This window comes from Pleurodeles waltl, chromosome 7 (assembly GCF_031143425.1).
Source record: "Pleurodeles waltl isolate 20211129_DDA chromosome 7, aPleWal1.hap1.20221129, whole genome shotgun sequence".
Taxonomy (NCBI): domain Eukaryota; kingdom Metazoa; phylum Chordata; class Amphibia; order Caudata; family Salamandridae; genus Pleurodeles; species Pleurodeles waltl.
Window position 1 is genome coordinate 1,532,773,864 of NC_090446.1, and position 16,515 is coordinate 1,532,790,378.

At 50.3% G+C, this 16,515-nt stretch overlaps 1 protein-coding gene across 2 annotated transcripts in view; it reads left to right on the forward strand.

Annotated features, from left to right (window-relative positions):
- PRR19 (proline rich 19) overlaps positions 1-16,515 on the forward strand; it is a 184,432-nt gene that overhangs the window by 60,369 nt on the left and 107,548 nt on the right. For both annotated transcript variants that reach the window (XM_069201396.1, XM_069201397.1), the window contains exon 4: positions 7,737-8,833. In XM_069201396.1, the coding sequence (XP_069057497.1) occupies positions 7,737-8,833 (1,097 nt within the window). The remainder of the gene's footprint in view (positions 1-7,736; positions 8,834-16,515) is intronic.

Here is a 16,515-nt window from a genome sequence, read left to right on the forward strand (position 1 = left end):
TATTGCGATTGATGATTGAGAGGAATCATTTGGGCTATTCTGCAGGCCACTAGTAGTTACTTGGCATTTGATCAGTGTGTCTCTGATCCTCATGTATGAACATAAGAGGCCACTGAGAGGTTAAGCAGGATCATAGGATGAGGGATGCCGTTAACTTTCCTGAAGTTGGTGTTGTCTAGAACTTGGATAGTCATTGTCTCTGACTCCTAGTTCTGGAGAAGCATGTCAGGTGCTTTCTCAGTGAGTAAGAGTACACTAGTTATTGCCCTGGTACTGGCAAGGTTTGAAAGGCCAAGTTTTTTTTTTAACTAGTTGGAGTATGAGCCCTGTGTTGTTTGTGCTCCAAAGAGATGCTCTGTGTTAGTGAGGCAATGTTGGAAACAAGGGATCCAGCACCATCCAGTGCCTTGCAGCAAGGCAGTATTAGGTTTGTTCGAGACAAACTGTGCTTTGATCAGATCAATGTCAGCTAGACTTCTTCTGGTGGTGTCAAGATTGCCTGACTTGCTCAATGTCTTTTAGAATTGATCCATTTAATCTAGAGCTGGTTTCATCAGTGAGATGAAAAAATTACATCCTGTTATTAAGGGGACTGCAAAAGGATCCCCTGCAGGCTCCAGATAGGGGTTTGAAGCTAGAATATTTTATTCCATACTTAATAATGTTGGGAGTAAAATAGGGATTAGAGAGTAAAATAAAAATGTATTTTTAATCACGTAAAAATAATAAAAAAATGCATAGTAACTTTAGAGCATCAGTAATTTTGTTATAATCCATTCCTTTAATGCAACCGCCAATTTACAGACATGAAAAGATGTATTCTGATGGATACAACTACCTGTGGATTCCTCACCTCATGAATACTCCCATGGCGCCAGCATTTGACGGAAATCTTCTTACTAGTCTCTGCACGTCGACGAGGACGTCACTCTAGCCCACGCGACGCCGTCTGACGTCATACAGGCAATAAGAAGTCCTCGCCGACGTGCCGATGACAGTTCCCTTTTTTCCGTGCATTCGAAACGGTTATCTTCGAGGGAGTTACTGTTACCTTCGTGGTTACAGTGTATTGTCTGCTGCGTAGTCTTCTCTGCGGTAACAATGTCTCAGAGGAAGTCGGGTTTCAAGCCCTGTCGAGAGTGTGGGGGCAAGATGTCAGTTACAGATCCTCACTCCGACTGTCTATGGTGTTTGAGCTCCGACCACGACGTCTCGACTTGCGATTCATGTCAACACATGAATCCGAAGGCCCTCAAAGAGCGCGAGGCCAAGTTATTCATGGCAAAGTCAAAGAAGAAGGAGAAACATCATAAGAAGTCTTCTTCGCCAAGGTCTCACCGGCGTCATCGAGACTCCCGGCGCCGTAGAGACTCACGACGTCACTCCAGCAAGGAGTCTCATTCGAGGTCACCTTCGGCTCGGCGTCGGAGGACTTGGGAGGTCAGCCCCACGGTCACGCCGCATCCATCGACGCCGTTGCCCTCTCCGGCGTCACCGACTTCACCTGGTCAGGCGTCAGTGATTGAGGTGGTGCAGCCTCTTGTGTTTTCTCCGGCGTCGCAGACGTCGAGGCCGGCGTCGGGGTCGCCTTCGATCCAGGCACCCCAGTATCCGGCTTTTCCCACTCCTGGAGCCGATAGTACCGCGTTTCTTAATGCGATGTATACCATCTTTCAGCAGATGGCTCCAGGAGCTGCTCCGGCTGGTCCTTCGGGGCCCTTGGCCTTTTCGTTGGGTGATCCTGCGCCTCTTCGGCCGGCACCCTTTATGCCCTTTCTCCCTTTTGGGAATGTGGGCTCGGCGCCGGTGCCGGCGTCGGTGGCCGCTCCGGTGGCTTCGGATGTTTCGGCCCCGGAGGTTGCCCCTCCGTCGAAGTCAGGATTTTGCCCTGTGACTCCGGTTGGTCCATCGGCTCCAAGACCTCGTCCTCCGGCTCCTGCCTCGGCGCCGAAGCTGCCTGTGGCGCCGGACGCGGCGTCAGATGCTTCTGGAGATCGGCGCCGTTCTTCGACGTCGGCGGAGGCCATGTCGACTCCGCGTATCGAGGAGAGACTTCATTCGAGGAGGCGTGCTCTCCGTCTTTTAGAAGAGCAAGAGTACCAGCGAGTCCTAGAGGAGGGAGAGATTGAGGACTCTGGAGACGGACTGCATGGTCTGGATACAGCCAGTGGGCTGGACACTTCCCCTGAGTGGGACCTTTCATCTCCAGGGGAATATACGGAGGAGGCTGCTTCCTTTCATGCTGTGGTGAGGAAGGCAGCGAGCTTTTTGGACCTGCCTTTGCCGGTGGCAGAGGCAAAGCAGAATTTGCTGACAGAGGTATTGCATCCGGCCTCTGCTGCAGCTGAGCCTCTCTTGCCATTTAATGAGGCTTTGCTGGATCCGGTGTTGGAGGTGTGGAAGAAGCCGGTGTCTTCCTCGGCCGTTCATAGGGCTGTGGCCAGGAGGTATCGAGCTGCACCATCTGACCCTGGCTTTCTCTCTAGACACCCTACGCCGGAGAGCTTGGTGGTGCAAGCCTCCTGTTCCTCAAAGTCAGCGCCTGGTTCCTTCCCGACGGTGCCTGGAGACAGAGACTCCAAGAAACTGGATGCGCAGTCCAAGAAAATATTTTCGTCATGCAGTTTGGCGTTGAAGGCCACCAACGCCACGTGCATTCTGGGGAGGTACATCCATGCGCTGATGGATGATATTTCGTCTTCATTCACGGAGCTTCCCCAGGGTCTTTTGGATGTGGTCTCGGACGCCCAGGCTGCCGCGACCCAGATTATCCAGTCTGGGCTGGACACGACCGACTCGGTGGCCAGGGCGATGGGCACGGCTGTGGTGGCAAGAAGACAGGCCTGGCTCCGAAACTCAGGGTTCTCTGCGGATGTGCAGTCGACCCTGCTGGACCTCCCGTTTGATGGGGACAGACTGTTTGGAGCCAAGGCAGATTCGGCCTTGGAACGATTTAAGGAGAGCAGAGCCACAGCCAAATCGTTAGGACTGCAAGCTCCTTCTTCCTCTGCCTCTTCTAGAATTTTCAGGAGGTTTCGGGGATTTGGGCGTGGCTCTTATTCCTCTTCCTTTCGGGGGAGGTTCCAGCAACCCGCCTCTTCCCTCCCCTATAGGTCATTTAGAGGGAGGGGGAGGGGTGGGGTCCGTACCAGAGGAGCCTCTCAACAGCACTCTGCCTCTTCCTCGTCCTCTGGAGGGGTGCAGCAGGGGAAGCAGCCTTAGGCTTCCACCGTTTCCCACTCACTCCTCTCCTGTAGGGGGAAGATTACAGCGTTTTCTCCACAAGTGGAGGTCTATCACAACGGACACTTGGGTTCTCGGCATTGTGGGAAAAGGCTACGCCCTTCCCTTTCGGGAGTTCCCGCCCCTCATCCCGCCCCGCCCATCTTATTGTTCAGAAGAACACCTCCTGTTGCTAGAACAGGAGGTTCAAGTCCTCCTTTCAAAGGGCGCGGTAGAGTTGGTCCCAGAGCAGGAAAAGGGTCGAGGTTGTTACTCAAGATACTTCCTGATTCCCAAAAAGGATGGTCAGTTGAGACCAATCCTGGATCTGAGGATCTTGAATTGGTTCCTCAAACAGGAAAAGTTCAAGATGCTGACCCTAGCACAGGTGCTTTTGGCGTTGAACAAGGAAGATTGGATGGTGTCTGTCGACTTGCAGGATGCTTACTTTCATATCCCGATACTCAAGTCGCACAGGAAGTATCTCCGGTTTGTGGTAGGGTCGCAGCACTATCAGTTTGCGGTCCTCCCGTTTGGTCTTACTTCAGCACCTCGAGTCTTCACAAAGGTGATGTCAGTGGTTGCGGCGGAGCTCAGAAGGAAGGGGATAGCAGTATTCCCTTACTTGGACGACTGGTTAATCAAAGCCAAGTCCCCGGAGCTTGTGTCGCAGCATCTGCAGTCAACAACCCAGTTGTTGTTCGACCTGGGCTTTTCGGTGAACGTGCCCAAATCTCACCTGGAGCCCTCTCAGCGCCTCCTGTTCATAGGGGCAGTACTGGATACAACATTGAGTCGAGCCTTTCCTCCGCCTCAGCGGATTCAAGATATTCAGGAATTGGTTCCAATGTTTCGAAATGGAGCGGTAGTTCCAGTCCTCAAGGTCCTTCGTCTGCTCGGTTTGTTCGCCTCCTGCATTCTGTTGGTCACGCATGCTCGCTGGCACATGAGGGCTCTTCAGTGGTGCCTCCGAAGGCAGTGGTCTCAACACAAGGGAGATTTAGAAGGTACTGTCAAGATCTCCAGAGATGCTGCTGTGGAATTGAAGTGGTGGATTGCGGGCAACAATCTTTCACAGGGGAAGCCGTTCGCGCAGTCGCCACCAGTGGCCACGGTAATAACGGATGCCTCCACCCTAGGATGGGGAGCTCATCTGGGGGATCTGGAGATCAAAGGGCTTTGGTCTCCAGAGGAACAGGTGTTTCATATCAATCTGTTGGAGTTACGGGCTGTACGTTTGGCTCTCAAGGCCTTCCTCCCATCCCTTCGTGGTCAGTCGGTACAGGTCCTGACGGACAATACTACCACGATGTGGTACATAAACAAACAGGGAGGAGTAGGGTCGTACCTTCTCTGCAGAGAAGCTCTTCGGCTATGGTCCTGGGCAAAGGACCATCAGATTTGCTTGGTGGCAAATCATCTGGCCGGGGTCTTGAATGTACGTGCGGACAGTCTCAGTCGCCAATTCTCGGCAGACCACGAGTGGCGTCTCCATCCAGATCAAGTCTGTTTAATCTTCCAGATGTGGGGGTTTCCTCGGATAGATCTGTTTGCCACTCGGGAGAACGCGCATTGCCCGTTATTCTGCAGCCTCCAGTATCCGATGCAGGGAGCGTTGGGGGACGCGTTTCAGATAACCTGGTGCGACCAGTTGCTTTACGCGTTTCCCCCCATACCCTTGATTCCTCGAGTGTTGAGGAAAATTCGCCAAGACCGGGCCCAAGTCATCTTAATAGCTCCGGATTGGCCAAGGAGGGTATGGTACTCCGACCTTCTCCAACTCTCACTGTGCCCTCCGCTCCGTCTCCCTCTCAGGGCAGACCTCCTCTCGCAGTCGCAGGGGCAGGTTTTACACCCCAACCTCCAGAGTCTGCACCTACATGCTTGGAGATTGAACGGGGCAACCTGAGTTCCTTCTCTCTCCCGCCTGATGTAGTGGATGTTATCTTAGCGGCCAGGCGACACTCCACTAAATCTATCTACGCTAATAGGTGGTCTAAATTTGTTATGTGGTGTGGAGAGAGACAGATTGATCCCTTACATGCTCGTCTGTCACATGTTTTGTCTTTTGCACTGTCTCTAGCGCAGAAAGGTTGTGCAGTAGCTACCATTAAGGGTTATTTGTCGGCCTTGTCAGCCTTCATTTGTCTTCCAGACCAACCATCGTTATTTAAATCCCCTATTGTTCTCAGATTCTTGAAAGGTCTTCTGAATCAATATCCTCCAAAACCATTCGTTATGCCTCAATGGGATTTGTCCTTGGTCCTGACTTTCCTTATGGGGTCCCCTTTTGAGCCTATGCATTCTTGCCCCTTAAGGTATTTGGTTATTAAAACAGTATTCCTGGTAGCTATAACATCTGCAAGGAGAGTGAGTGAGTTGCAGGCCTTATCGGTTAAACCCCCTTATATAACGTTTTATGGGGATAAGGTGGTGTTGAGGACCAAGGCTGCTTTCCTTCCGAAGGTTGTTTCACCCTTCCATTTGGCTCAGACAATCACTTTGTCCACGTTTTATCCTCCGCCTCATCCTTCAAAGGAGGAAGAAAGACTACATCGCCTGGACCCAAAAAGGGCGTTGAGCTTCTATATCGACAGAATGAAGGATATCAGGCTGGAGGATCAGCTGTTTGTCGGATACGTGGGCAAGAGGAGAGGAAAGGCAGTCCACAAGAGAACACTCTCCAGGTGGGTTGTTCTTTGCATTAAAATCTGTTACTCTTTGGCAAAGAAGGATCCGCCTGAGGGCATTAGAGCTCACTCCACCAGAGCTAAGTCGGCCTCTTCGGCCTTGGCCAGGGGTGTTCCTGTGGTTGACATCTGCAAGGCCGCAACTTGGTCGTCCCTTCACACTTTTGTGAAACATTACTGTTTGGACTCTGAGGTCAGAAGGGACGGTCATTTTGCACGGTCAGTGCTGCAGGATTTCTTGGTTTGACCATTTAGGCACCCACCGCCGGGCGTGGTACTGCTTTGGGACTCTATTCATGAGGTGAGGAATCCACAGGTAGTTGTATCCATCAGAAGAACGAGTTACTTACCTTCGGTAACGACTTTTCTGGTGGATACATTAGCTACCTGTGGATTCCTCACGGTCCCACCCGCCTCCCCGTTGCCTTTTTGGTCTCTCCAAGCAATCCTTGAGGGTGCTCCTTTTGGTCTTCAAAGTTGCAATACATTTTGCATGTATGATATTTGTATATATGTGTATATGTATATATAAATCTATATATATATTGGGTATATACATGATTCGTATGTATAAATATATTTATTTGTTTAAAAAAAAAAAAAAAAAAAAAAAAAAAAAAAAAAAAAAAGGTTATATTAAATCTACAGCTATTTTATTGCAATGTTGTGTGATTTACAATATTAAGAGATGTTGCTTTGCTCTTTCATTGCATTGGGTTATTATTATTATTCTCATGCACGTAAAAAATGTTGGTACTGTCATCGGCACGTCGGCGAGGACTTCTTATTGCCTGTATGACGTCAGACGGCGTCGCGTGGGCTAGAGTGACGTCCTCGTCGACGTGCAGAGACTAGTAAGAAGATTTCCGTCAAATGCTGGCGCCATGGGAGTATTCATGAGGTGAGGAATCCACAGGTAGCTAATGTATCCACCAGAAAAGTCGTTACCGAAGGTAAGTAACTCGTTCTTTTCATCTGAAAAGCCGCTCTTTGGATCATGCGACAGTGTTTCTTAATGTGGCACTGGGGTGAACATATTACCAGTATAGTACAGAGGAAAGCTTAGGGACATCTCTGTGTATCCTTTACTCCCTATTTCTGTGCATAAATATCTGCTTATGAAGAGTACAGCAGGTCAGCATGCTGCTTATCGGATGGTGTGAAGTTCAGCCTAGAGATTCCAGGTTTTAGTAAAGAAGATGGAGCCTTAGAGGACTCTGTACGTTACGAATAGGAGTGAGTGAGACAAGTAGTGTTGTCAGTGTGTCATGAGCTGTAGTGCAAGGAAGGAAATGGGCCCACTGGCTATTGTTTAGTAAACCAATGGAAGTGCGACCTGTAGTTATTGATCTGGTGAAACAAGTGTTTGAGGACCTTCAGTGAATTGTGAGATAGACATGGTTAGGTGGCCTGTGATCCACTGAGCAGACAAAAGTGACAGTTTGAGGTCTGGATATGAGCTCTGGCAGTGTTTTACCAGCAGCTGATACAGGTCGGTGTGTGCCAGCCTGCAGCTGAACTGCTCTGTCATCAATGCAGCAAAGAAATAGAAGGATTATGGGGAAGAGAATTGGGTCAGCTGTGTCTCCTCAAGGAAAGGATGAGTTTGAGTTGTTTTGAACGTAGAAGGGGATGCTCCTGTGGCACGGAGTAACTTTACAATGTTCAGGAGGGTTTTAAGCCTTCATTTGGGTGAGTCTTGTTAAAGCGGACGGTTTGATGTTGTTCTTTTAAGTTTTGGGTTTGACTGCATTTATGATCTTTATGGCCTGTTTGATTCTTGATTTTTATATTTCTTCCTAAAATATGTCTTTGATGTTCTAGATTCAGCAGCATCTACTACCTTTCTGATGCCATGAGCCAATGTAGCGGAAACCAAGGGCCTGCCAGGCCGTCTGAGAACAGAGGCCACCTGCATCCCCGTGGAGACGCTGATGGGAAGCTCCCTGGGAGCTCCAGCAAGAGGATTAGACAGCCATATTCCAGCACCACCGAGAAACCCAGGATCCAGCGTAGGAAAACCAAACGGGAGCGCAACCATGCCAAATTCGGAAGAGCCTCTCTGGAGCAGAGGAGTAGTGACGAGGCTTTCCAGAGGGTGCAGATTTCTCAGCGCTGTGCATGGCCTGCTTCAGCCACACACCTGAAGAGCATCTGCCGCTCTGAGCCTGTCATTATTACGAAGAACCGTCTCACCCAGCATCTGGGCATGTTCAACCGAGAGGTGAAATCTGCTGACATCGGTCGTCTTCTGGAAGAGGACTCAGATCTGGCTGAGTTGATGCCAGAGAAGGCTGAACATCACCAGGATAGTAAGGTAACACTAGAAGAGGCAACAAGTCCAGTGAATCACAACCCTGAAGAAAGATTCGAACCATGTCAGGCACAAGTTCAAGACATGGAGAGTGTAGGTGCGAAGCTGCTGAGTGAGAGACAGTGGAAGCCCAACAACAGAAATCCAGCGACCAGTCCGTGCTCTGCATCGTGTGGCACATGCTCCACACAGACTCCTTTATCAGGATTCCCTGTCAAAGGGACGGCAACTTCACGATCCATCAGTGACAAGGATAATAAACTCACCCAAAGAGAGACATTGGATCAGACAATACCATTGAGTGACAAGGAGAACACACCCCTTGAAAGGGTGCAGTGTGGCCAGAGGAAAGCTTCAAATGACAAGGACATCCAGAACCCTGATAGGGTTGCAGCACGCAGGAGGAATGTACCAGTCAAAGAGGTGGTACAACAGCTGCTTACCATTCTGAACACTCCACCTGCTTTCATTGGACGCAGCCTCGTCAGCGAAAGACGGCAGAGCATCATGGCCCTCCTTCTGAATCGGCACGGGTCTGTGCCAGACATAACTAGGTTAACCACCTGCCGCAGGCTGGATTACAGCAGCACCCCGGGTGCACATGAAGGTAAAGTACGAACTCTACTGCCCTACTCACTGTGTATCACAACTCATTTTGCCTTACCTGCCCTCTGCACCCCTTTCAGATGACCACAGGGCATGTGCAGTCTACTGGTGAGCCCAACCGTGGTGGCTGAGGCCTGTTACTCATAATGTCCTGGGCCCAACCTACTATGGCTCCTGAGCAACTGGGCCAAGTGCCCCATCTGCACTTGTCTCTCAGTGGTAACTGTGGCCAAGCAGTCGTTGCTCCATCATGGGGGATACAGATACAGGACAGTGAACATAACTAAAAGTGCAAACAGTAAAAGCAATAAATCAATGCCCAGCCCAATACTCACTTTTATAGAAAAAATAAGTATTTTATATCTAACTTTGCATATGCGAATGTATGTGACATTCAGAAGGAATAACACAATCCCCCTTGTGGTCGGGGCTCTATTAGTTGTCAGGCCAATCCCTGTCCTACGTTCCTTCGTCTAACATGTGTGGGGATATTCCGCATTCACAGGCCACATCCAGGGAATGCAGACTATAGGGAATCTAAATTGAACCTCAGCATAGAAGTGAGATCAAAGTTCTCTGGACACCCTCTTAGGAGTACTCATAAGAGACAGAGTGCAGCAGTTTGATGAGGACATGGGAAAGAGTCAAGTGAATCCGGCACATTACTGGGGACCAGAGAAGCCTCACATGCTTACCAAGCAGTGCCTTATCAAAAAAGTTCACACCTGAGGTACTAACTTTTGCTGGCCAACTTACTGGCTACTTTTTCATAAAATACACAGAACCCCGTTTACCTACAAGTAAACAGTTGCAAAAATGGCAGGACGGAATCAGTGTTGTGCGGAAGGGCAATCCGCATGAGGCAGGTTTCAACCATTCTCTTACCACTAACAAAACCTGTCCAGGACTGTACTGCAGGAGATTGTTAGACTAAAGAACACTGTAAAGCAGTGGTTCCCAACCTGTGGTCCGGGGACCCCTGGGGGTCCGTGAAGCCTCCTCAGGGGGTCCGCGACTGTTTAGAAAATTAAATAATATTAACAGATTAGGTCCCCAGCTTTCAGTAATGACTCCGTGGGGGGGTCCCCGGATTCAAATTATGATTCAGTGGGGGTCCCCGGGTTCCAGTAGTGATAAAGTGGGGGTCCACAGAAGTCGAAAGGTTGGGAACCACTGTATTAGACCATATGTTTTTTTTACTTCAGACTGAGACAAGACAACATGAAAGGAATGCCAACAATGCAGCACTCTTAGTTTGAGTAACAAATTTATGAAGGCACTTCTCAAAGTTCGTATAGGGAAAGCGTTTAGGTCAAATGCTGCAACATAAGTACACTTCCGAAAATAATCACAACAGTAGAATAATAATTATCATACAAACAAACAACGAAAATACACTACTTCAATCATGGATAATATAATACAGTGATTATATATTCATTCACAACGCAAAGCTAACAATAGGAATTAAAAATACATTACCATGGGACTTGACTATGATATCATCTCTTTGCCAACTTCAAGTTGAGAACACAGACCACTGCCGAAAGAGAGAAAATGACCCTCAATGGGAACCGGGCAAAGGCGTCCCCTTCCCGGAATTAGTTCTGTCTAACCCCAGTCATCAAGCTTCCCTCTTAAATACCTTAAACAAGCTGGAGAGGAGAAGTCTAGAAACCACCCCTCCTATTAGGTACATTGTTGTTTAAACGCTGGTCGCACCAGGACAGTGTTGGAAAGGAGCACACGTGAGACTGGCCAACTCTCACAGTGTTTTTCCAAGACCGAGCTGTTCCCTGCCTTACCACAATCATTCTCAGCCTGGTACAGTTTATCATCAGTGTTCTTCACTCCTCCATGTTATGTACCCATTCTTCAGTGAGAAAGAGCAAAGACACGTTGCACAAGCTGTGCACGGAAAGTGTCAAGATAGAGCTGGTGGTTGAATAGCGTTACACTCCACCCTATGACCAGTGACTCGCATAACATACGGTTGTGAAATCAACTCATTCTGATGGATACAACTACCTGTGGATTCCTCACCTCATGAATACTCCCATGGCGCCAGCATTCGACGGAAATCTTCTTACTAGTCTCTGCACGTCGACGAGGACGTCACTCTAGCCCACGCGACGCCGTCTGACGTCATACAGGCAATAAGAGGTCCTCGACGACGTGCGGACGTCAGTTCCCTTTTTTCCGTGCATTCGAAACGGTTATCTTCGAGGGAGCAACTGTTACTCTTGCGGTTACAGTGTATATCTTGCTGCGTAGTCTTTCGCTGTGGAAATAATGTCGCAGAGGAAGTCTGGATTTAAGCCTTGTCGTGAGTGTGGAGGCAAGATGTTGGTGACGGATCCTCATTCCGATTGCCTTTGGTGTTTGAGCTCCGGCCACGACGTCTCGACTTGTGATTCATGTCAGCACATGAATCCAAAGGCCCTCAAGGAACGTGAGGCGAAGCTGTTTATGGCCAAGTCAAAGGGGAAACATCACAAGAAGTCTTCTTCCCCAAGACATCGGCGTCATCGAGACTCCCGGCGCCGTAGAGAATCTCGGCGTCATTCAAAGGAGACTCGCTCCAGGTCTCCGGATCGGCGCCGAAAGACATGGGAGGTCAGTCCCACGGTTACGCCGCATCCTTCGACGCCGTTGCCCTCTCCGGCGTCTCCAACTTCACCTGGACAGGCGTCGGTGATTGAGGTATTGGAGCCTCAAGTGTTTTCTCCGGCGCAGACGCCGAGGCCGGCGTCGGGGTCGCCTCCCAGACAGGCACCCCAGTATCCGGCTTTTCCCACCCCTGGAGCCGATAGTTCCGCATTCTTGAATGCGATGTATGCCATCTTCCCACAGATGGCTCCAGGGGGTGCTCCGGCTGGGCCTTTGGCCTTTTCTTTGGGTGATCCTGCGCCTCTTCGGCCGGCACCCTTTATGCCCTTTCTCCCGTTTGGGAACGTGGGCTCGGCGCCACTGTCGGCGCCGGTGGCCGCTCCGGTGGCTTCAGAAGGATTGGCCCCGGGGATTTCCATCCCGTCGACGTCGGGATTTCGGCCTGTGACTCCGGTGGGTCCATCTGCGGCAGTTGCTCTTCCGTCGGCGCCGAAGTTACCTGTGGCGCCGGATGCGGCGTCGGTGGCTTCTGAAGATCGGCGCCGATCTTCGACTTCGGCGGAGGCATTGTCGACTCCGCGTATTGAGCAACGACTTCATTCAAGGAGACGTGCTCTCCGTGTATTGGAAGAGCAGGAGTACCAACGAGCCCTAGAGGAAGGAGAGCTAGAGGACTCGGGTGATGGGCTGCGTGGACTGGAGTCGGCCAGTGGGACCTTTCGTCCCCGGGGGAATATACTGAGGAGGCTGCTTCCTTTCATGCAGTGGTACGGAAGGCAGCTAGTTTTTTGGACCTGCCTTTGCCGGTGGTGGAGGCAAAACAAAACCTTTTGACAGAGGTGTTACATCCGGCCTCAGCCGCGGCGGAGCCTCTGTTACCATTTAATGACGCTCTGCTGGATCCGGTGTTAGAGGTGTGGAAGAGGCCGGCATCTTCCCCAGCAGCTCACAGAGCCGTGGCCAGGAGGTATCGGACGGCTCCGACTGACCCTGGTTTCCTATCTAGGCACCCTACGCCGGAGAGCTTGGTGGTGCAGGCCTCCTGTTCGTCCAAGTCAGCGCCTGGTTCTTTTCCGACGGTGCCTGGGGACAGAGATTCAAAGAAGCTAGAGGCGCAGTCGTAGAAGATTTTTTCATCCTGCAGTCTGGCGTTAAAAGCCACCAATGCAACCTGTATCCTGGGGAGGTATATTCATGCTCTGATGGATGACATTTCCTCCTCGTTTACAGAGCTTCCCCAGGGTCTTTTGGATCTTGTCTCAAATGCCCAGGCTGCTGCGACCCAAATTATCCAGACGGGACTGGATACCACCGACTCGGTAGCCAGGGCAATGGGCACAACTGTGGTGGCAAGGAGACAGGCCTGGCTCCGTAACTCGGGCTTTTCGGCAGATGTACAGTCCACATTGTTGGATCTCCCGTTTGATGGGGACAAACTGTTTGGAGCTAAGGCTGATTCGGCCTTGGAACGTTTTAAAGAAAGCAGGGCCACGGCTAAGTCATTAGGGCTCCAAGCTCCTTCTTCCACGGCCTCTTCCAGATTCTTCAGGAGGTTTCGTGGATTTGGGCGTGGCTCTTCCTCCTCTTCCTTTCGGGGGAGATATCAGCAACCTGCTTCTTCCCATCCCTATAGATCTTTCAGGGGGAGAGGTAGGGTCCGCACCAGAGGAGCCTCTCAGCAGCACTCTGCCTCTTCCTCATCCTCTGGCGGGGTGCAGCAGGGGAAGCAGCCTTAGGCTTCCACCATTTCCCACTCACTCCTCTCCTGTAGGGGGAAGATTACAGCATTTTCTCACCAAATGGAAGACTGTTACATCGGACACTTGGGTTCTCAGTGTTGTGGGAAAAGGCTACACCCTTCCCTTTCGGGAGTTCCCGCCCCTCATCCCGCCCCGCCCTTCGTATTGTTCAGAAGAACACCTCCTGTTGCTAGAACAGGAGGTGCAAGTCCTCCTTTCAAAGGGCGCGGTGGAGTTGGTCCCGGAGCAGGAAAGGGGTCGAGGAGTTTACTCAAGGTATTTCCTGATTCCCAAGAAGGATGGTCGTTTGAGACCAATTCTGGACCTGAGGATCTTGAATTGGTTCCTCAAGCAGGAAAAGTTCAAGATGCTGACCCTAGCACAGGTGCTTTTGGCGTTGAACATGGAAGACTGGATGGTGTCTGTCGACTTGCAGGATGCTTACTTTCATATCCCGATACTCAAGTCACACAGGAAGTATCTCCGGTTTGTGGTGGGATCGCAACACTATCAGTTTGCGGTCCTTCCGTTTGGTCTTACTTCAGCACCTCGAGTCTTCACGAAGGTGATGTCGGTGGTTGCGGCAGAACTCAGAAGGAAGGGGATAGCAGTATTCCCTTACTTGGACGACTGGTTGATCAAAGCCAAGTCCCCGGAGCTTGTGTCGCATCATCTGCAGTCAACAACCCAGTTGTTGTTCGACCTGGGTTTTTCGGTGAACGAGCCCAAATCTCACCTAGAGCCCTCTCAGCGCCTCCTGTTCATAGGGGCAGTACTGGATACAACATTGGGTCGGGCCTTTCCTCCGCCTCAGCGGATTCAAGATATTCAGGATTTGGTTCCAATGTTTCGAAATGGAGCGGTAGTTCCAGTCCTCAAGGTCCTTCGTCTGCTCGGTCTTTTTGCCTCCTGCATTCTGTTGGTCACGCATGCTCGCTGGCACATGAGGGCTCTTCAGTGGTGCCTCCGAAGGCAGTGGTCTCAACACAGAGGGGATCTAGAGGGTACTGTCAAGATCTCCAGAGATGCTGCTGTGGATTTGAAGTGGTGGATTGCAAGCAACAATCTTTCACAAGGAAAGCCGTTCCAGCAGTCGCCACCAGTGGCCACAGTCATAACGGATGCTTCCACTCTAGGGTGGGGAGCTCATCTGGGGGATCTGGAGATCAAAGGTCTTTGGTCTCCAGAGGAACAGATGTTTCACATCAATCTGTTAGAGTTACGGGCTGTACGTCTGGCTCTCAAGGCCTTCCTCCCTTCCCTTCGGGGTCAGTCGGTACAGGTCCTAACGGACAGTACTACCACGATGTGGTACATAAACAAGCAGGGAGGAGTGGGGTCGTACCTTCTCTGCAGAGAAGCTCTTCGACTATGGTCCTGGGCAAAGGACCATCGGATTTGCTTGATAGCAAACCATCTGGCCGGAGTTTTGAACGTGCGTGCGGACAGTCTCAGTCGCCACTTCTCGGCAGACCACGAGTGGCGTCTCCATCCAGATCAAGTCCGTTTAATCTTCCAGAGGTGGGGGTTTCCTCGGGTAGATCTGTTCGCCACTCGGGAGAACGCGCATTGTCCGTTGTTCTGCAGCCTTCAGTATCCGATGCAGGGAGCGTTGGGGGACGCGTTTCAAATAACCTGGTGCGGCCAGTTGCTTTACGCGTTTCCTCCCATACCCTTGATTCCTCGAGTATTGAGGAAGATTCGCCAAGACCGGGCTCTAGTAATCTTAATAGCTCCGGATTGGCCAAGGAGGGTGTGGTACTCCGACCTTCTCCAACTCTCAATGTGCCCGCCGCTCCGTCTCCCTTTCAGGGCAGACCTCCTCTCGCAGTCGCAGGGGCAGGTTCTACACCCCAACCTCCAGAGTCTGCACCTACATGCCTGGAGATTGAACGGGGCAACCTGAGTTCCTTCTCTCTCCCGCCTGAGGTAGTGGATGTTATATTAGCGGCCAGGCGACACTCCACTAAATCTATCTACGCTAATAGGTGGTCTAAATTTGTTGCGTGGTGTGGAGAGAGGCAGATTGATCCTTTGCATGCTCATCTATCGGACGTTTTGTCTTTTGCTCTATCTCTGGCGCAGAAAGGTTGTGTAGTGGCTACCATTAAGGGTTATTTATCGGCCTTGTCAGCCTTCATATGTCTTCCAGACCAACCATCTTTATTTAAATCCCCTATTGTTATCAGATTCTTGAAAGGTCTTCTAAATCAATATCCTCCAAAGCCATTCATTATGCCGCAATGGGATTTGTCCTTGGTCCTGACTTTCCTTATGGGGTCCCCTTTTGAACCTATGCATTCTTGCCCCTTGAGGTATTTGGTTTTAAAAACAGTCTTCCTGATAGCTATAACATCAGCAAGGAGAGTGAGTGAGTTGCAGGCCTTATCAGTAAAGCCCCCTTATGCAACTTTTTATGGGGATAAGGTGGTGTTGAGGACCAAGGCTGCTTTCCTCCCGAAGGTTGTTTCACCCTTCCATTTGGCTCAGGCAATTACTTTGTCCACGTTCTATCCTCCGCCTCATCCTTCCAAAGAGGAAGAAAGACTGCACCGTCTGGATCCAAAGAGAGCGTTGAGCTTCTTTATTGATAGAACAAAGGATTTCAGGCTGGAGGATCAGCTGTTTATTGGATACGTGGGCAAGAGGAGAGGAAAGGCAGTCCACAAGAGAACACTATCCAGGTGGGTTGTTCTTTGCATTAAAATATGTTACTCTTTGGCAAAGAAGGATCCTCCTGAGGGCATTAGAGCTCATTCCACCAGAGCTAAGTCGGCCACTTCGGCCTTGGCCAGGGGTGTTCCTGTGGTCGACATCTGCAAGGCCGCAACTTGGTCGTCCCTTCACACTTTTGCAAAGCATTACTGTTTGGATTCTGAGGTTAGAAGGGACGGCCATTTTGCACGGTCAGTGCTGCAGGATTTCTTGGTTTGACCATTTAGGCACCCACCGCCGGGCGTGGTACTGCTTTGGGACTCTATTCATGAGGTGAGGAATCCACAGGTAGTTGTATCCATCAGAAGAACGAGTTACTTACCTTCGGTAACGACTTTTCTGGTGGATACATTAGCTACCTGTGGATTCCTCACGGTCCCACCCGCCTCCCCGTTGCCTTTCTGGTCTTACCAAGTAATCCTTGAGTGCGCTCCTCTTGGTCTTTGAGGGTGCAATAGATGTGTATATAATATATTTATATATATGTATATATGTATATATCTTTGTGTATATACTTGGTGTGTGTATATATTTTAAAAGAGAAAGTTTTATATATATATTTATATAAAAAGATTTACAGTTATTCATACACTGTTGTGTGTTTTTACAATATAAAGGG